At 35.9% G+C, this 22,615-nt stretch overlaps 1 protein-coding gene across 1 annotated transcript in view; it reads left to right on the forward strand.

Moving 5' to 3' along the window:
* Nucleotides 1-22,392, forward strand: part of LOC138325350 (1-acyl-sn-glycerol-3-phosphate acyltransferase epsilon-like) — a 40,906-nt gene extending 18,514 nt beyond the window's left edge. Inside the window, 8 exon segments of the mRNA XM_069270946.1 lie at nt 2-76; nt 7,545-7,620; nt 8,997-9,112; nt 10,848-10,937; nt 14,978-15,068; nt 15,691-15,852; nt 18,085-18,208; nt 19,660-22,392. Of these exon segments, the coding sequence (XP_069127047.1) occupies nt 2-76; nt 7,545-7,620; nt 8,997-9,112; nt 10,848-10,937; nt 14,978-15,068; nt 15,691-15,852; nt 18,085-18,208; nt 19,660-19,888 (963 nt within the window). The 3' untranslated portion in view covers nt 19,889-22,392.
* Nucleotides 22,393-22,615: the final 223 nt, after the last annotated feature.

Here is a 22,615-nt window from a genome sequence, read left to right on the forward strand (position 1 = left end):
TAAGGCTGATGATTTTCTTTACACAATATACCAGCGGATGACCATCTTTTTCTTCTACAAGGTTTCGGGGGTCGAGGTAAAGTTTTTTTAATGTCTAGGGGAAGTAGTCAAATTTCGGACACCTTAATAGTAAAACCTTTGTATGCTTGAAACCTATCCACATACCCCCATAACTGAGGTATGAGCAGAAAGAGAATTTTCTTTTCTTGCATTTATCACTTGAAACTCGACACAGATACTAAATTTGTGTTATACCAGGCAAAAGTAATCACGCAATGTATAGCTGTTCGTATTTCAGACAGGGGTGTTTAATTCGGACAATAGGGTGTTCAAATTTCGGACAGCAATTAAAAACCAATTAAAATAAGTATGATTTTCATATAAAACATATATATTGTTACATAATCATGAATTTCATGTGAGCAAATGTATATGCATTGAAATAAAAAGTTTGTTGAGTTTGTTTAGTTAACATAATATATATCTTTTGAAACTTTCATCATATATACCCAGATTTTGTGCTCAATGTGTAAGAACCCTTAAAGGCTTTAGCTGATAAACACATGTTCCCTTGTCTACTTGCAAGGTTTCGGGGGTCGAGGTAAAGTTTTTTTAATGTCTACTGTAGGTTCTACAGTTATTTCCATTTTTTTTGTAACATGATTGCGCATTGATTAGATTAATAACTTCATGTTTTAACGCTTTTGTTTTTCCATACTAATATAATGACTCCTAGAAATTACAATGTCACTGGACTAGGGCTGAGAATATCGCCAAGATACGATACATGTATGGTAAAGTGCCCTAAATTCGTCAGGGACCTGTTTTCGTCATGATTACAATTTTTGCTTATATCTCATGAACTATCGCGTGATTTTATAAAGAGTGTCGCCTGCTAAAGCAGATTTGATCAAGGAAGATTTGTCATGCTTTAAAAAGATTGTGTGACTACAGGTAGACACGGAGTGCACGAGGTTTAGACTACAGGTTGACACTGAGTGCACAAGATTTAGACTACAGGTAGACCCGGAGTGCACTACGTGTGAACACGGTGTCCACTACTGGTGGACATCGTGTCCAGGTAAAATGTCCACTACATCAAGACCACAGACAGACTAGATGATGTGCCACAGAGATATGAGAAAATATTCAGCAGTCTATATGGACTTTGACAGATAGAAATATTTATTGCGATCAGAAACATAATATTTATTGCAACATAAGATTGCCGTTAATTACTGGAAATCATTCTTATTGTAATGTTTATTTGAATAGATACATATAAAGTAAAATTTATCAATATATATTATCATACAATTTAATTGATAAATAAGGACGTTTATTAGAAGTTATAAAAGCAAATTAACTGCGTTGCAAATTAACTGCGTACCGTAAACCATGTGCTGGTTATGTCTCATCAATGGATAGTTCAAGTCCGCATTTTCCCAATAAAAACTATTTTTCTTAGCTAGTGATATGTAGTTTAAAGATGAAATTCTTTTTCGAACGCATAAAGTGATGAACCTTGCAGGGAGTAAGATTTTCAGTGTTAGCAAATCGTCGCCCAAGAGATATTTTGATCGGCAAAATATTTTGATTAAAAAGGATATATTGATGGGCATAATAAAAGCAAGGACATCATGATAAACATAAACAAATTAAATTCTTCATAAAATGTTTAACTATGTATGTATGGAATATAGTTTTCTAAACGGCAAGGTGCGCAGAATAGTTTTAATCCTGTCAAATGTATAATACGTATATTTTTGCTACATAGAACCAAAACGCGTTGCAAAGCATTGGAAATATGTGAAATCGTCCAAAGACGTTAAAAATCGGCATGAGAAATTACATTTTATTGTGTCAACCGATTGAGGAACCTGTAAGCACTGGCTTGAGAAAGCAAAAATTTAGTATCGGGCATGTGGCTGCTCATATGCATCAACACTGTTCAAAGGACCGATCGCTAAAATGTAGGTCACATGCCTGATAACAAATCAAACAGACAGAATCAAAATAAATCCAACTTCTACCCATTTAAACTGTAGATTCATAGTTGTTGATTAGATTCTGAATTTGTCACAATTATTTTAATTCTAGAAACTCTGATAATTTGACAATATCTTATTCTGACCTTCTTTACAATGTGTGAGATCCATACATGTATACATAGTATATCGTACACTTGAAAGGTAGACCCCTAGGCTAGGACTGCAGTTGCCATGGTCACTTAGACTTCATACTGTTCCATCAACCACACGGATATGATAATCTATATTACCTAACATTGGTCAGAGTGGGGCCAGGGGCCTCTGGCCTTCTTTGGGCACCCTTCAATATGTTCAGTCAAGTGTATCTCAGACTAACAACACCTGTATATATACATGTAGTACCTTATCCCAACCCCAGGAGGTCCATTTATAGCATGCTGTACTTAGGTGGCAGCCTCTTTACATATACATTGTACTCATCACACTAATACGAACAATTATACAACAATGGTAATCAATAGGGATATGTATTTTAACCGGTAGTGCATTTTAATTTATTTGATAATGAAGATAATTATTTTTAAAATAAAAAATAATCAAAATACCAAGTGTATAATTAACTAAAACATTTATTTCAAGATTATTGGAAAATCATATTTCATCCAATATCTTTTCATTAATTTATTTTTTTTACACTGACTTTTTACATATATCAGAAACCTGATTATCATGACTATGTATATAAAACACCATATTACAATGTTGAATAAGTACCTAATCTACATTAATTTTGATTATAATATATACATGTATTATTGCCTTTGGTAAATTCAAGGTTGTGACAGACGTACATGCTTCATCTATTGATTGATAGGCACCAAATATTTTTATTTAAAAGCTATGTATTACCCAGTATATGATTTTATTACTAATAGCTTATATTATAAAAGAAAAGGTGTCTCAAAAGCACAATAGGACTGCTTTTTGCCGTAGCTGCAATATTGTAGCTCAAAAGACTTTTAGACAGAAAATGGTGTCGTCTTAGTAGGCCGGGTACGTATATTCGTTCTAGTTTTTGCCGCAATTCAAAGTTGTTTTTGACTTGTGAAAATGCTTGATTTTACTATTTCATGTACATGATATATATATTTATATATTTAATGCAATTTACCCATAAAACATTGACTTTTGAAAACGTAATATAGACAATTTAAGATATGAAATGGAAACTACTGATATAAAATTAAAATTAAATAGACATATACTTAATGAATATAAATTAATCTTTATTACTTTTGCAGTGAAAAGGTTTTATTCATGTATACTAAAAAACATCGTATTATTATATATAGTTATATATACTGTACATTAAATTGTAGATGTTGTAATTTAAAAAAAATAAACACTAAAAAATTATAATTATGTATTATTTCAAATTGAAGAACGTATTCTTCCCCGATCCCTAACTGTAACACATCACCTTGTCTGTCTAGGTCTGAATGTACCTGGACACCATGTCCACCTGTAGTGGACACCGTGTTCATACGTAGTGCACTCCGTGTCTACCTGTAGTCTAAATCTTGTGCACTCCGTGTCTACCTGTAGTCTAAATCTTGTGCACTCCGTGTCTACCTGTAGTCTAAATCTTGTGCACTCCGTGTCTACCTGTAGTCTAAATCTTGTGCACTCCGTGTCTACCTGTAGTCTAAACCTCGTGCACTCCGTGTCTACCTGTAGTCTAAACGTAGTGCACTCCGTGTTTACCTGTAGTCTAAACTCTAAACCTCGTGCACTCCGTGTGCACAAGGGTGTAACCTTTAGTCTACTACCAACTGTAGCAATATAATTTAAAGCAATAAGATATAAAAGACTTCTAGCCAGCCTTAAGCCTGAAAGACAAATTACTTTGTAATGTAGTAATGTAATGGAGCAACTGAACCCCTCCTCAAAAAAAAAATAAAAAATAAAATAAATTTTCAAAAATCCCGACCGACCTACCCCATTTTTTTTAGTCATGTAGTCTGAAACATGCATATAATTTTTTTGGCCTGATCATGTGATTCATATCCCAGATTTTGGGTTATTACAAATTATTTTGGCGATTCAACTTAACCAAAATTTTTGGTGCGGTACTGTTGAAAACATAAAGTTATTCTTTGTTAACAGAGGTGTTCACCACTTTCCATGACCAAGACTTAAAATCGATGCATGTAACAACAACAAAATTTCAGCTTAAGCATGATCTCACAAGCGCCTGCCGCACAACATTTATTTGGAATTACCTCAATTTTTGTAATAAGCCAAACAGCCCCCCTGGCAAAAATAGATCCCTATTGTGTCCGCTAGCCCGAGATACTCTGGCCCTGACACCAGACTTAGACGTTATGACAGATAGATGTATACAGCTGACACCGTTTGGTATCGGGCCAGGTCATCTCCGATTCAGACTGACCGCCGAGAAGACCACCGAGAAGCACCACTAACCTTAGTCTATTCAACAAATGAATATTAAATCTACCCAAATATTGCAATCCGTCGAGATTAAAGGTGATTTGCATACTACGAGAAAATGACGACGACGACAACGAGGGAAATTTAAATTTGCAGAAAAGAAAGTACTGTTTTGACACAATAGAACATGCATGCGTGATGAAATGGATGGCTATGGGTAGATAAATTATTCATTTGTTGAAAAGGCCAAGGTAAGTGGCGATTCTCGGTGGTAATATTTTGTAAGTAGTCTGAATCGGAAATGACCTGGCCCGATACCAAACAGTGTCGGTTTATTCCACGTTTTGATATAGCAGTGCCCTCTAGCCCTAAAACAGACATCTATAAGTCATAATGTCTAAGTCTGGTGTCAGGGCCAGAGTATCTCCGGCTAAACCAGATATCTTTTATATAGTCATAATGTCTTAGTCTGGTGTCAGGGCCAGAGTATCTAGGGCTAAACCAGACATCTATTAGTCAGAATGTCTAAGTTTGGTGTCAGGGCCAGAGTATCTCGGGCTATGTGTCAGCCATCACCAAACGACCGGCGGGTAGAAATCTTCCTTATCGCGATAGATAAATAATGAATTGATAGACAACTTATTATAACAAATAAGACAAAATATTATATATTTGTGTTGATAAAATTGGTACATTTTTAGCCCACCATCATCAGATGGTGGGCTATTCAAATCGCATTTCATCCGTGGTCCGTCCGTCCGTCCGTTAACAATTCTTGTTACTGCTATTTCTCAAAAAGTACAGAAGGGATCTTTTTCAAATTTCATATGCAGGTTCCCCTAGGACCCTTGTTGTGCATATTGCATTTTGGGACTGATCGGTCAACAAGATGGCCGCCAGGCAGCCATCTTGGATTTTGAAAGTTAAAGTTTGTTACCGCTTTTTCTCAGAAAGTACTGAAGGGATCCTTCTCAAATTTCATGTGTATGTTCCCCTAGGACCCTAGTTGTGCAATATTGCATTTTGGGACTGATCGGTCAACAAGATGGCCGACCAGCCGCCATCTTGAATTTTGATAGTTAAAGTTTGTTACCGCTATTTCTCAGAAAGTAATGAAGGGATCCTTCTCGAATTTCATATGTAGGTTCCCCTAGGGCCCTAGTTATGCATATTGCATTTTGGGACTGATCGGTCAACAAGATGGCCGCCAGGCAGCCATCTTGGATTTTGAAAGTTAAAGTTTGTTACCCTAGGACCCTAGGACCCTAGTTGTGCAATATTGCATTTTGGGACTGATCGGTCAACAAGATGGCCGACCAGCCGCCATCTTGAATTTTGATAGTTAAAGTTTGTTACCGCTATTTCTCAGAAAGTAATGAAGGGATCCTTCTCGAATTTCATATGTAGGTTCCCCTAGGGCCCTAGTTATGCATATTGCATTTTGGGACTGATCGATCAACAAAATGGCCGACCAGTGGCCATCTTGGATTTTGATAGTTAGTGCTGAAGGGATTATTCTCAAATTTTCATGAAGGTTCTTCTAGGGCCCTAGTTCTGCCTATTGCATTTTGGGAGCGATTGTTCAACAAGATGGCCGACCACCATCTTGGATTTTGATAGTTTAAAGTTTGAAAAGCAGAGAAAAGAAGTTTCAGTTTGAAAATCAGAAAAAAATAAGTTTAAGTTTGAAAAGCAGAAAAAGAAGTATAAGTTTGTATTTCTTCCTGGTGTGTTGATATCCGAGAAGATTTGATTACCCTGATGAATATTGGTCCTTCAAGGGTACTTATATATATATGCACTCCAAGAACCTACTACAACTAACCACAACTACCACACCAACAACCACTACCCACTAGCTTGTACTGCCTATCACAATATAGGATCATGATACATGAGGTATCACCTCATCACGATACATGATATAGTAATGTCTCAACATGTTACAAGTCAACTAACATGCATGCTTTTATAACACGATATCGCAACAGCATCCAAAATAATAATATCAGCAATGCCCTTTACATTGCTCCATTCAATTAAGCTGTCAATTTCCTTAAAAGGGAAGTAACTCAGAAAAAATTGGTTGGACACCAACTATGTTCTGATACATTTTGTGATACAGATAATCTGACGATATGATCGTATTGTGAAATTGAAAATTGATTATATCGTGGTATCGATGAATTGTTAGTTTTTTACAGCCTTAGCTTACACTAGGCTTGTTTGTTAAAAACACTGCATGAAGCATGCGCAAGCGTCTGTCAGCACATTAACAGGCGAAAATTCTCTCTGATTACCTGTTGATTTCTAATGGTATATGGTAAGATTTTACATGGACCAACCAGAGTTTTTATAGCTTTGCACCACTTTTACTTGTGACCACTGATACAATCATGCTTCACAAGCTCCATCATCGGTGGCATTTGTAGGCTTGCAATGACTTAATTTAATTCCAATATCCCTCCTGTCGCTTATGGACTATAGCTACCTTTTCCTAAATTTTTTTACATGCATTTTTCATTGTGTACCCTTCAGTGGTATTGCTACCATATAGCAACTCTAAAACAGTCAGAAAGTTAATCAGTGACAGTACCATATATGTTTTAATGTTGAATTTGAAGGGATGACCACTGTTAAGTAACAATATGCACAATGGAGTACGGTTACACAGCATACAGTTGTTTCATGCATGCCTTAATTATCAGTCAACAGTCAAAACTCTTTTCCCCAGGTAGGACCAGCCCCGGCTGGAATTCCTATGGCCTCAGGATAGTTCCTCGGGTTGGTCCCAATACTGAGTCAAAAGTTTTTGACTGCGGAGTGATGAGGCATGAATTAACTGTTTTGGTAGGCCTATGTTTATGACTTCATCAATTAAATAAGCACATGCAAATATTCCTCGCTGATCAACAGTCAAATTATTGACTGGTCAATATAGTTTCATGAGGATTTGTACATTTGTAATGATTTTCAAGCAATTTCTTTTGTTGAAAATACTTTATTTAAATTAGTTTACAATGTACTAGAGAATCATGTAACAATAAGTACATGTATTGTAACAAATTATTATCATTTCTTTGAGTATGTTTATCTTTGCAGATATTGGCATATGGTGATACAGATATCTTGAAAAAGAAAGAAAATGCCATTTTCATTTGTAATCACCAAAACACAGGTAAATATAATAATTGTATTTATATATATATATATGACCTATATTCATTATATTCTGTCTGCAAACTTTTCATCCAAAATGAATTCTTCTCCATAATAGAATGACCCAGGGTACTCATGTTGGGCCTGTAGCATGCAAAGTGCTACCAAATTTGTTCAAATGAATGTCAGATGTCATTCAAGGACATAGAGGTCAAATAGGCCAAAATTTTTAAAGAATTTCTTGTCATGAACCAAGAAGCCTAGAGACCTGATATTACCGAGGTCGTATATAGAAATTGTTATCGCCTAGCTCTCCTATGTTTTAAGTATTTTTACCAGATAGTACATATGTAGGTTAGTGATTCGGGCCATTTGGACCTTTGTTAATTACACTAATAGATTTTAAATCAGGATAATATAGGGGCCGCGGTGGCCAAGTGGTTAAGATGTCCTGACAAATTACCACAAGCACTCCACCTCTGGGATGCGGGTTCGAATCCCATGTGGGGCAGTTGCCAGGTACTGACCGCTGCTCGGTGGTTTTTCTCCGGGTACTCCGGCTTTCCTCCACCAACAAACCTGGCACGTCCTTACATGACCCTGGCTGTTAATAGGACGTAAAAATAAATAAACCAAAAGGATAATATAGTGTTTATAAGTATGGTAAAACCATGGACATGAATTTAGCCTCTTTCCATTGTCAGACATATATATATAAAAATAATTCTTTGGTGTATACAGTACATATGCCAAGATTTTTCTGTGATCTCTTGCAATGATTTTCTTAAAATATTTATAAAAAAAAACATTCTCTTAGAACAAGTTATTGCATGAAACGTTTATTATTACTTTGAAAATAGAGCAAAATGGGAAAGTTTTTATTCAGCCCTATAATTAAAGCCTTCCGAATTATGTCCCTTTACATTCTGTAACACTATATAACTAGGCCACTGGATGGTGTGCTCTGAAAAATTGTCTGGGTAGTTCTGGTTAAGAAGTATCATGTGTTTGTTATAATTTAATGGTAGGAAAAATCATTTATGCAGACTCTCCAGTGTCCCTAAAATTCCTAATTCCTTATTTTTAGGTCACTTGAGACTTTGTCTATCGCCTTTTGTCTGTCGTCATTCGTTATATGGCAATACAATTTACAGTACATTTTCAACTTTTTCTCTCAGACTACTGAACCAAATTTGTGAAATATAATACAAAACACTATGGGGTCATATGTCTCCCCCCCCCCTTACTGGGGAGGTGGTTGTCCTTATTTAGTAAAAAAATAATGGTAATTTTTACAAAAAATATCTGATCTTTGCTTTTGCTTTCAGATATATATTTATCTAAAATGTATTGTTTTTGGTGTTAATTTTAACATTGCTAAAACTTATGCTTCAGTTGACTGGATGATTGCAAACTACCTGGCCATACATCAAGGCTCACTAGGACACATACGATATATACTGAAGGATGGACTCCGCTTCTTACCATTTTATGGTCCCTACTTTAAACAGGTTCACTTTCGCTATAACATTTAAGCTTTAAAGTTAACAGTTAAAGATGCTACACTGCTGATGAATGGTATATTTCTTTATCAAAAACAGAAGCATGCGAGGCAATATTTTTCTTCACTTACAAAAGTTACAAAATACTTTACACCTTATACATCCTCGATATCCCAGGGGTTCCGAAATCTTACGATCTCTACACCCCTGGACTATCTCATTGTAAAACTGGAGGCAACATATTAGAACAGGTAATTTAGGCATTTGATGTACATCAAAAGAGCCGTATAACGGTACACTGTGGTTGAGTGTGTGGCTTTGATGTTAGGCGTCGCTTATCTGTAGTCTTCAAAGGAAATCTTTGCTAGCCTGTGATTGGTCAAATGTTTTCCGATGAGCTGCCTTCACTTTCACTATGAGATAGTCCAAGGGTGTAGAGATCATAAGTGACTGGAACCCCTGGAGTATGGAGGATACACCTTGTATTGCATTGCCACCATTGAAAAGTTTCAGCTTCTTATTTTACTTCAAATAAAAAATATCAAAAATAATTCATTGCATCCTTAAAAAACTCCTATACGGAAGGAAGTAATAATTGTGCATGCACCAAAAGCAAAATAAATTATTTCATATTTCGTGTTAATCCCACACATATATAAATATACATAATTAAGTACCGCAGTATCAATTTTTTTTCAAATGATGAGTATCATGTATGCTCTGTTGGCGATGGAGCATCTTTAAGTTTTAAAGTTGTATAGGGGTCTCAGCGAATATTCAAATATTTGTTCTGTTTGGTATTTGAATATGAAAACAGTACTCGAATATTCAAAAGGGGGATAAAAATCCCACATAAAACCAGCATGTACAGTACTTAGAGATCCGGATATAGCCTTTTTGGGACCCCTTATGAACGTATAAACAAAGGCTTACTGATTATGGCCCTGCATCAAGATGCAGGTGCACTATATATAGTAATCATGTTGTCTGTCTGTCCGTCTGCTGTCTGTCCGTTTTCCTTGTTATCACTATTTCTCCAAAGTTACTCAGGGCATCCAGTTGATCCTTGATTTTAAGCAGATTCAAGAGTCAACTAGGAATTTTACTCAGTCTGAAACAAATATTTGATTATTGAATCCACCGAATATTCAAATAGAAAATTACTGAATATTTACATCCCTTGTTATAGGTGTCATAACTGGACGAAAAATTTGTTATTTTCACTTTAGAAATCTATTCAATATTTCACAACTATTCAATTAAAAAATTTCGAAATCTGATGAACCAGAAATCAAATTGGAATGGACTTAAAGAGAGATCGTTGTTTTTCAAAACCAAATACTTATGTCCGGTTTAGTGCTTTCATCTATGTAATATGTTACACACTTTAAAGTGCTTTACTTTGTCTGAATATCTATGGAACATGTAGACCATTGTTATGATTTTATATTTATAGTTAAAACTGTACATGTATTTGCAATAATAAGTGAATTAAATGGATAGAAAACAATAATATATCATATATATTAGACTGGCCACCAGACTCTAAGTTGCTGATAAGACTTTCTCAGTAGAGTTCTGTACTAGATTATCTCCCCCTAGTTTAAAACTCTAGAATCAGGCATGTAGTAGAGACAAAAATAATCAAGCCAAATTATAGTGATTTGTTTAATATTCTAGAGACTGGTGGCCAGTCTACATATATAAATATATATATTGTAATTTGTTTATTATTTACTTTCAGCATGGCTGTGCATATGTCAAAAGAGGAGGAAAATTTAACCAAGAAAAATTAAAGAAAGACATTTCTGTCATCAGAATTAATAAAGAACCGGTAAGATGTTTTAATTATAACAAATGTTTAGGTCATTTGACCCAAAGAGTAAGGATGACCTTTTCATTAATTTATTCATCATATTTAATCCGTCATCGTGAGCTACACATAAACTTTTCACATTTTGAATTTCTTCTCAAGTTCAACCAGTGTAATATATATAGCAGAAACCTGCTTGAAATGAACCTGATATGGTCCCAACCAAGTGTTGTGATTTTTCGGGTCAATCCAAAATCCAAGATGGCCACCACAGTAGCCATATTGAAAACACATTTTGAACTTCTTATCATGTTCTATTGGCGTGATTTAGCTGAAATTTGCCTGAAATTATCATGATATGGTTCTGACCAAGTGTTGATCTAAAATCCATGATGGCCACCACAGCGGCCATCTTCAAGACACATTTTGAACTTTTTAGCCCACCATCATCAGATGGTGGGCTATTCAAATCGCCTTTCGTCCGTGGTCCGTCCGTCCGTCCGTCCGTCCGTCCGTCCGTCCGTCCGTCCGTCCGTCCGTTAACAATTCTTGTTACCGCTATTTCTCAGAAAGTACTGAAGGGATCTTTCTCAAATTTCATATGTAGGTTCCCCTAGGACCCTAGTTGTGCATATTGCATTTTGCGACCGATCGGTCAACAAGATGGCCGACAGGCGGCCATCTTGGATTTTGATAGTTAAAGTTTGTTACCGCTATTTCTCAAAAAGTGCTGAAGGGATCTTTCTCAAATTTCATATGTAGGTTCCCCTAGGACCCTAGTTGTGCATATTGCATTTCGGGACCAATCGGTCAACAAGATGGCCGACAGGCGGCCATCTTGGATTTTGATAGTTAAAAGTTTGTTACCGCTATTTCTCAAAAAGAACTGAAGGGATCTTTCTCAAATTTCATATGTAGGTTCACCTAGGACCCTAGTTGTGCATATTGCATTTTGGGACCGATCAGTCAACAAGATGGCCGACAGGCGGCCATCTTGGATTTTGATAGTTAAAGTTTGTTACAGCTATTTCTCAAAAAGAACTGAAGGGATCTTTCTCAAATTTCATATGTAGGTTCACCTAGGACTCTAGTTGTGCATATTGCATTTTGGGACCGATCGGTGAACAAGATGGCCGACAGGCGGCCATCTTGGATTTTGATAGTTTAAGTTTGTTACTGCTATTTCTCAAAAAGTACTGAAGAGATCTTTCTCAAATTTCATATATAGGTTCCCTAGGGCCCTAGTTGTGTATGTTGCATTTTGGGACCGATCGGTGAACAAAATGGCCGACAGGCGGCCATCTTGGATTTTGATAGTTTAAGTTTGTTACCGCTATTTCTCAAAAAGTACTGAAGGGATCTTTCTCAAATTTCATATGTAGGTTCCCCTAGAACCCTAGTTGTGCATATTGCATTTAAGGACTGCTCCATAATGCTTTTTGGGACTGATCGGTAAAAAAGATGGCCAACCGGCCGCCATCTTAGATTTCATTGTTGAAGTTTGTTACCACTTTTTCTTAGAAAGTACTATAGCGATCTGTCTCAAATTTTATATGTAGTGTGTTTGAAAAAGTTTGAAAAGCAGGGAAAAGATCCTCTTTCCATTGTCAGACATAAATCATTCTTTGGTGGGCGCCAAGATCCCTCTGGGATCTCTTGTTATGTTCTACCGGTGCGATATAGCTGAAATTTGCTTGAAATGATCCTGATAAGATGTTATTTTTCAGGTCAATCCGATATTCAAGATGCCCAAAAAAATCCATTGCACTATGCCCTATATAAATTAAAGTACTGGTTGTGCCTGCACCAAAAGCAAAATGAATTGTTCTATATATTTTGTGTAGATTAGACACACACATCAGTTATTATACAAATAATGAGTATTAATGATTTTTTCTCACATACTTCACAGGGATATCATGTGGTTGCTAGGAAAAAGATAACTCTGTCTAACACAGGGGGGTGTAAGGCAGCTCACACGCGCTAGACAATAACGTGACGTCATTAATACATGCGGCGTAACCACGGCATGCATTGTAGATGACGTCATCAATTTTGACGCATAACGAAGTCCGGTATAATGGTACAACGAAACAGCTAGAATCAAACAGGAATTTCGTGTTCTTTCTACAAAGTATGGGGGAAAAAGAATCAAACATGGATCTGTCAAGTGGACAGGGATATCTCAACCCTCGTTAAAGGTATTGGCCGTCAACCCTCGGCAAGCCTCGGGATGACCAGCCAAAATCTTTCACTCGGGTTGAAATATCCATGTCCACTTGCAGACCCATGTGCGATTATATTAATCCTCGGTCAGCGATGGAGCATCTTTAATGAAAAGAATTAATTCTTTGTTTTAAATAGTACTGTATACAAACCTTAGAGAAAGCTAAATTGTTTATGATCAATATTGCAAACGATAGTTTCTTGCGAGGATTTTTTCTTTGGATCCCACAGAGATATGACGAGGATCCCAGTGGGATTCCGGATCATATTTTTTCCAGAACCTATTTATATAAATAACAGCCCAAGCTGGTCCCCCTGTTGGTTCCCCTTTTTCTGCTTATAGATGTCCAAAACCTAATCACAAATGAAGATTATAAATTTTAGCAGATACAGGAAGGTAAAATATGTACTGTATCCAAACAAAAATTTAACACTTTTACATCAGTGTCAAGGTTGTCAGATAACCGTTAAGGTCCTTGGGCAACTGTCTTATTACCCCAACTATTCAATAAAATCTTGTTATATTGCACATTTCAATCGAAACGTTATATTGCACAGCCTTTGGAACACCTTGCCGTTGTTGTCTAGCTTTGTAGAAAACCTCTGAGGAATCGCGCATAACAGTGAGTTACGTAATTATGACATTACAAAGTTTTACACTCAATTTCGTATTAACTTAATAGATCTCGGATCAAGCACATCATAAACGTTACTCTCAGTGCTCGACAGTCAATTTTATCAAGTAGAGGACAAACAGGACGAATGTATTGGATTAAAAGGCTGCATACAAGTCTAATAATTTGAAAGAAGGCAATTAGACATGAAAAGTGGAATAAGGGCGTGAAGTATGTGGACTAGCCGTAAATTTTCAATATGATTTGAAGCTTTTCTGTAAGACACGGTTTTGAAGATTTTTATCTAAGATTTTGGCATTCATTAAAAATCAACTGAAAAAAAAACGGTGATTGATTGATTATGTAATAAAACAAATATTTCATGGGTTAATGTGCTCTAGTTCATAATATTAGTGATGGTAATCAACAAATGTTATTGCACTCGGCCTTTGGCCTCATGCGATATCATGCAAATATCAACCTGTTTTCAGGTGGATACATTGATTTGAGGAAGTGATATAACCCGAGGCCGTATATGTATATGTACATGTATTTCCTCTTCATGATCTTGAGTAGCCCGTCTCCCAGATACTCAATAGTCCTGTTGAATAATTTCGAAGAGAAAAATAAAGGCTGATAATATCAACGAAATAGAGAAAACACCACATAATACATTTTACTTATAATTTGAAAAATGTGACAAAAATGCACACACAAATATTGGCAAACTCACATTGATTCCATTAAACCTGCTGCTCTCCGTCACATCTGGCTGAATGATGACGTCACAATAGATTTTTTACCCTGGTCACGGAAATTCCCTTTACGCTATAATTGGGTACGACCACGAGCCATTGGAATCTTATGTCAACCTATGAAGTGATTGTGACGTCATTTACAGAACATCACAATACAAGATTTCTATATTTGGGTACGACCTGGGGGTTCTGGAATCTTATATCAACCTAGCTTGACATCACAATGCATAGTTCGGAATTTTCTGGTGAATATCGCGTTGTATTGTGGCGGGAAAGTGTAGTTTCAGCCAATCAAGAGTGAGCAAAACACACAGCCATTTAATTAATAAAACATTTTATGATTACAACCACTACGGGTTATATATTATGAACTAGAGCACAGTAACCCATGAAATATTTGTGTAATATTATCTCGTACAACCTTAAAAAATTTTATTGCAAATATTAATTCCTTCAATTCCAGATATGGTTAGTAATATTCCCAGAGGGCACCAGATATAATCCTGAACTTCCTCAAGTAATAGAAAGAAGCAAAGCATTTGCCAGAGATCAAGGTATGTTACAGATTGGTATTGACTATGGAAAGCCTCGTTCTTTCAGATGTTGTATCTTGTGTATAGCTAAGAGTTGTAGACACATGATGTAGTGCTTGTGAAATATGCTGGGTGAAGGCTGTAAAGTTTGTGAATAACTGAGAGGCCTAGAGACCTGATATTTGGTCTGTGACAAGCTGGGATTAAGGGCTACCAATGGACTATATGCACTTTTGGGCCTTTTTTGATAGTGTAAGTTTGTTATCGCAATTTCTCCGAAGGTCCTGAAGGGATCATTCTCAAATTTCATATGAAGGTTCTCTAGATATACATATTGCATTTTGGGACTGATCAAGATGACCACCAAGTTGATGTTGCTTTTCATTTTTATGTAATCGGGCTTTGGCCTGGTTACATAATTTACATATGCTCCATTATCATTATACCATCATAACCTCAACAAAATAAAGCTCCATTCCTTAAAGAAATCACATAGTACTTTATACAGAAGAAATTATATACATGTACATTATACATGTACATAATTATATATTAAGTATTATTTCTGTTAGCATTATTTGAAGTTATAGGAAGTTTACTTTTCTGCTGTTTGTAACCTTAACCCAAATTCTACATTTTGCAGGATTTAAAGAATTAGAGAATGTATTATCACCCCGTACCAAAGCTGTTCAAACCTGTATAGAAGAGTTAGCGGGCCATGTAGACGTTTTGTATGACATCACAATTGCCTATAGTAACACCAAAGATAGTTCGGGTCACCGTAAAGTAGCACCACCAATGACAGGTAAGAATACTTTATAGAAGGTATAACTCATTTAGTTAAAATCCCTCTGTTGCACAAAACTTCTCTGTTGCATCTGTTGCACAAAACTTCATTAATACAGGATATTGCAGAACCTTATATATAATGAAGCAAATGATTGTACGGTATTTTGATTATACCCCTTGATTTCCAGAAATTTTTTCTGATTCTTAAATTAATTGATAATCAATCAATGAGCAGGCCCGGTTGTGATATTGTACCGTATTCGCTGTAATTGGGGAGCTTATATATAAACCAAAATATAGGTTATGAACGAAATAAAATCAGCCATACTTTAAATCTCTCTGTACTCACTGTACATTAAAGGGACAATTCACTCAGACTAATTTCCTACATAACCAAGAAGCAAAATATGGCCTAAATGTATTCTTATGAAACACATAACACAAAATATTGACAAAATCCACGTCATTGTTTAGTATTTTAATTGATACCGTTGTAATTACAAATCGTTGATCAATACGATTCAGCAGGTACAATATATACGCTGTACCCATACCCGAGCCTAAGTCACGCACCTTAAACAAATGTACTACATAAATACCGAGGAGGTGAAAAAAATGATTTTTAGGCAAGACAGTTCACCTAAAAAGGTAAACACACTACTGTCAGAGCGATTTGAGCAGTTCTAGACAAAAGTTGCTTTACTCTACGAGCAAGGGACAGGGTTCGGCATACAAGTGTTCGACAACAATGTGTAATGGCGGACAGCGAGCGAGTTTGATCATTTCACACGCATTTCACCACCATAGGCTTTTCTCGCATATCACAGTAAAACTGACTGATCTAATTTCCATTAAAACCGGGTTTGTCCGATATATGTACAAATTTTAATGTCCTCTTAGGCTGATTGTCCCTTTAATTTGTTACAGTGAACATGTATATGCCTTTTAACATTTGAGGTGCATTATTATATTGTTAATCACATGTAAAAGACTCACTAGTTTATGTAATATGGGATACAATGCTGATGTCATAGGGAAAATATATTAGCAATGAGAAGTTGAATACCGTAGAAATAAATAAGTAGATAATAATGGAATTTCTGTACTGTATACCAGAAAACATCAACCAAATCTAAAATACATAGTTAAGCTAGATTGTCAATTGGGGAGCACAATATCAGAGGCAAATCTTTGTTTAGGGAAGACCGTCAGTGCCCAAGCTGAATAAGTTTGGACTAAGCTGAGTAAGGTTGGGTTCCAATATTGCTATTACTTCGTGATTTATGTTACGGTGTACTGCAGTACAGGGCAACGTACTGACGAGTACAGGGTAATATGGTGTCAGTTCAATACCAGGTGTTGAGTAAGACAGAGCGATGTGTTGCTTGAGCAATGTTAGAGACATGGTTTGCCAAAGCTCTTGGTGTCGCTGTAAAAGGGTGGCTCAGTCATTGTTTTGTAGTCACAGGTGTCTCGGTATAAGTGTCGTGATATTGTGTACTTTGTACACGAGGAACTGACTGTAATAGTGAAGTAGCCTCTATACCTACGTGGTATGAAAGATACAGGGTGTTCACCGTCATTCAGTTGTTGTATATACCAAGTGAAATGGATTTCTTTTATATGTGATTATGTGCGATTAGATATTCAATCAAAGTGAAAGTAATTCATATGAATGTTAAAATTGAATTAAGTGTGTAAATTGTAAGACATAACAATTGAATTAAATGTGTAAATTATAAGACATGACACCAAAATGATATTCTATTGTCTACGCCGGACTGAATATGCACAGTACACATGTACAGATGTGGAGCTAGGCCAAACTCAGTGACATTTATTGTGTTTATAAAATATCTATCACCCACCTGTACGATGTTATGCTGTTATGTAAATAATCTAGAGAATATCCAATGAAAATAATGTTTACCGCACTCTAATGGACAAAATCAACGACGAAATTGAGCACATTTACATCGTTTTACTACAGTGTTAATGGTTTGTTTGTTTGTATTCAGTGTGTGCACCGGAAGAGACTCCATTACGAGACTTTCCAGCCCTATACTCGGTCACGCGACCGTTACAATAGTTTACTTATTTAAATAGTGAAAAAATAAAAACTCTGTTTTTTTGTGTCACTGACAACATTAAACGGAGCTTGCACCATTAGTGATAATTGCTATGTGATATTCACGGTTTGCAAATTTCAAGTTTAATGGATTTAGACTGTATTTATATTTCAATTCAGATTTCCTTCTGGGTAGGGTACCGCAGCTACACCTAAATCTGGAAAGGATCCCTTTAGAGAATGTTCCGAAGGAAGAAGATAAACTGCGAAGGTGGCTTCACAGTCTTTATGAAAAGAAAGACAGGTATATACAGGTCACATTAGCATGAACTAGTGTATATACATTTATCATTATATTAATTAGCTCACCTGTACCCAAAGAGCTGTTCAGCTTACGACTATTTTTGTCATGGCGCTGCCTCTGTCCCCCTTACATCAACATGTTCTTTAAATTGATATTAGTCATAGAGTTCTGCATAGATTGTAACCAAATTTGGCCAGAGACATTCTTTGGGGAAGGGGAGTAGAGTTTGTATAAATTTTGGCTCTGACTCTCCGATGACAGGAGGGTTGGGGCCCAACAGGGAAAATAGAGGTTAATCATTTAAATTGTTACTAGTCATAGAGTTGTACATGGATTGTAACCAAATTTGGCCAGAAACATTAGTTAAATTAAATCCTTTGAATAATAAGAGAAGCAGTGTTTGTATAAATTTTGTCTCTGATCCCTCGGAGACAAGAGGGGCAGGGCCCAATAGGGGAAATAGAAGTATATCATTTAAATTGCTACTAGTCATAGAGTTCTGCATGAAATGTAACCAAATTTAGCCAAGAATATCTGTTGAAGAATGGGAACAGAGTTTGTATAAATTTTTGCTCTGACGACCTGGGGGCAGGAGAGGCTGGGCCCAATAGGGGAAATAGAGGAAATCCTGTAAATTACTTCTTGTCATAGAGTTCTGCATGGAATGTAACCAAATCTGGTCAGAAATATCAATTGAGGGAGGGAAATGGAATTTGTGTAAAGTTTGGCTCTGACCCCATGGAGCAGAAAGAGTGGGCCCAATAAGGAAAGTAGAGTTGAACTTGTATTCAGAACATTACTTAGAATTACAACCAGGTGAGCAATACAGGACCTCTGGGCCTCTTGTTAAGCCCATTTCATCTGATGGTAGACTATTGAAATTGCCTTTCCTCTGTAATCTGTCCTTCCGTTAAGGTGTCTTGTTACCTCAAGCCATCTTGGAATTTGCCATTTCTCAGAAAGTAATGCAGGGATCTTTCTCATGTGTTTTAAGCTCCACATAGGTCCTTGTTGTGCCATTTGTATTTCGAGACCGATCAGTCAAAAAGAAAGGAAGCCATCTTTGATTTTGAAACTTAATTCCTGCTATAGTCCCAAAATGCAATATGCGCAACTATGGCCCTAGAGGAAACTACATATGAAATTTGAGAAAGATCCCTTCAGTACTTTCTGAGAAATAACAGTAACAATAATTGTTAAAGGATGGAAGGATGGACGAAGGACCATGGATGAAAGACGATTTGAATAGCCAACCACCTGATGATGGTGGACTAAAAATGCAAGAACACATATAAATCACTTGGTCATGCAGTACAGCTGTATTAATGTTTACTTATTAATAATTATACATTGACAATCAAGAAGTCAATGCTATATCAATGTTGTTTGAGAATTTCAGAGTATCTTTTAGTATAGTATTATGTTTAAATATTATATATTTTTATTTTCAGAATGATGACAGACTTTTACTCAGACAATGTCAATTTGCCGTGTACTGGTAGATTTCCAGGAGTTCCAAAGCAAATCACATTTACATATCTCCAGACCCTGCCATCTGTTATATTCTTGGCAGCTAGTACAGGTCTAATACTTGCTAGCTCTGAAGGCCGCATTGCCTTTGGAAAGTACTGTTTATTTGGCACGCTGGGAGGCTGGGTGTGGATGGCCCTACGTTCTTGATGTATTGTTTTTAGCATTTTTCTGTGTAATTTTGTGACATCTTGTGCCAATTCACTTTGCCATTTAAATATTTATTTGCTGACATTGACTCTTCAAGCATTAACTAAGAAGTGGATACTTATCACTGGAATCTATAGATACAAGGTACCAGTGGAAGATTTTGTAATGTGTGTAATAAGAGGTTGTATTTCATCTATAATGTCTTTCTGTATAATGACTATATCTTTAAAGTATAAGGCCAAAAAAATATGTCTGTTTAGGGTTACATTGGCAAAAAAATAATATAGGGTCGGTAGGTCGGGAGGATTGTTTCTTCTTTTTTTTTTCTTTCTTTTTTTTTAAGTATCTTTCACTCTAAAATAATGGCCAGAACCAGAGTCTGAGATCGAAATTCCAATTTTTTATTATTTTTTCTTTTTGTAGAAAAGTGGGGGGAAAAACCTTAAAGAGACATATATTTTTTTTTGCTTAAAGAAAAACAAGATTATTTACAAATGATTACGTATACCCTTATGGAAATAAAAGGCTTTTAGCAGATATAGTTGTGGAAAGTTTGCTGCAAATGTGCCACAAATATTTGTTGCAACTTTTCCACAGACATTTGTTTATTGCACTTATGTTATATAAGTTGTTCTTTTCAAAATTGAGTGCTATTTACATATTGCTACTAGTCTACATGAATTGTATCCAAATTGGCTAGAAACATCCTTGGGAGAAGGGAATGAGTTTGTATAAATCTTGGTCTAACACTCCTTGTGCAGGCAGGATGGGGACCAATATGAGAAATAGAGGTAAATTCTATAAATCGATACTAGTCAAAGAGTTCTGCATGGATTGTTACCTAATTTGGCCAGAAAACTCTTCAAGGGAAGCAGAACGGTGGGACAGGGCCAAGTAGGGGAAATAGGGGTTATACTTTAAATCGCTTGAGTTCTGCATGGATTATAACCAAATTACATCAGAAACATCCTCAGGGGGAGGGGAAACAGGGAGATCGAAATTCCAATTTTTTATCATTTTTTCTTTTTGTAGAAAAGTGGGGGGGGGGAAACCTTAAAGAGACATATATTTTTTTTTTTGCTTAAAGAAAAACAAGATTATTTACAAATGATTACCCTTATGGAAATAAAAGGCTTTTAGCAGATATAGTTGTGGAAAGTTTGCTGCAAATGTGCCACAAATATTTGTTGCAACTTTTCCACAGACATTTGTTTATTGCACTTATGTTATATAAGTTGTTCTTTTCAAAATTGAGTGCTATTTACATATTGCTACTAGTCTACATGAATTGTATCCAAATTGGCTAGAAACATCCTTGGGAGAAGGGAATGAGTTTGTATAAATCTTGGTCTAACACTCCTTGTGCAGGCAGGATGGGGACCAATATGAGAAATAGAGGTAAATTCTATAAATCGATACTAGTCAAAGAGTTCTGCATGGATTGTTACCTAATTTGGCCAGAAAACTCTTCAAGGGAAGCAGAACGGTGGGACAGGGCCAAGTAGGGGAAATAGGGGTTATACTTTAAATCGCTTGAGTTCTGCATGGATTATAACTAAATTACATCAGAAACATCCTCAGGGGGAGGGGAAACAGGGTTTGTAAAAATCTTGGTTCTGACCATTCTTTGGCAGGGCCCAATAGGGGAAATAGAAGTAAATTCTCTAATATGCTACTAATCATAGAGTTCTAGATGGATTGTACTCAAAACTGGCCAAAACATCCTTTGGGGAAGGGTACAGTAACTGTGGTTATACAAATTTTGGACATTGACTAGTAGAAGTTAGGCCTGTTAAAGATGCTCCACTGCCGACACATGGCTATCAAAATCTAGAGCAGACAAATTGGGTTAATTAGACACATAGACACGATTATACTTCAAAAATGGTTCAAATAATGGGTATTTTTTATGCTTTGTCGGCGGTGGAGCATCTTTAAGCTATTGGAGGTAATTCTTTAAAAAACGCAACAAAATAAACGCTTAGGCTGTACTATATTATTGCTTACCCTGCTAGTTTAAGTAACATACCAGGTGAGCGATACAGAATCTCTTTGCCTCTTGTTTTCATATGCAACAATTTCATGGCATCTGTGTATAACCATTATATAAGTATTGTTAAAACTAATTTTATACAAGAACAAAAATTATGCATGCATAATTTAAATCTATACCCAAATCATAGTTTCATTATTTCGAAATTTTATATCATCTTGATTTGAATCTTTTTTGTATATCTCAGTATAATTGAAAACTCCCCCATTCACAACTGAACCAGATGGGGCTCAGTCTTCAATCGGTGCTCTTTGGTGTTTAAAACGACATAATCTCCACAATGATGAAACTATGAATGGTGCATATCTCAGATATCTGTGCCTATTTGTGTTAGGAAATTTGTGTTCTATTGTTCTGGCTACTCTTAAAGTATATATATCTATAGTATGTTTATAGCAAATTTGTGTTCTATATCCATAGTATGTTTATAGCAAATTTGTGTTCTATATCCATAGTAGTCTTAGAAAATATATATCCATAGTATTTTTATTTGTGTTCTATATAAGTTTATAGCCAAATTTGTGACTTTGTTTATAGTATTGTTGTGGCTACTTTTTTAAGTATATATATACATAATATATTTATAGCTAAGAGGCCTATAGAGACTTTGATGTATGGACTTGTAGCATGCTGGCATGAAGAAATACCATGATTATTTATATAAATGACCTTTC

The sequence above is a fragment of the Argopecten irradians genome, chromosome 6 (genome assembly GCF_041381155.1).
Source record: "Argopecten irradians isolate NY chromosome 6, Ai_NY, whole genome shotgun sequence".
Taxonomy (NCBI): Eukaryota; Metazoa; Mollusca; class Bivalvia; order Pectinida; family Pectinidae; genus Argopecten; species Argopecten irradians.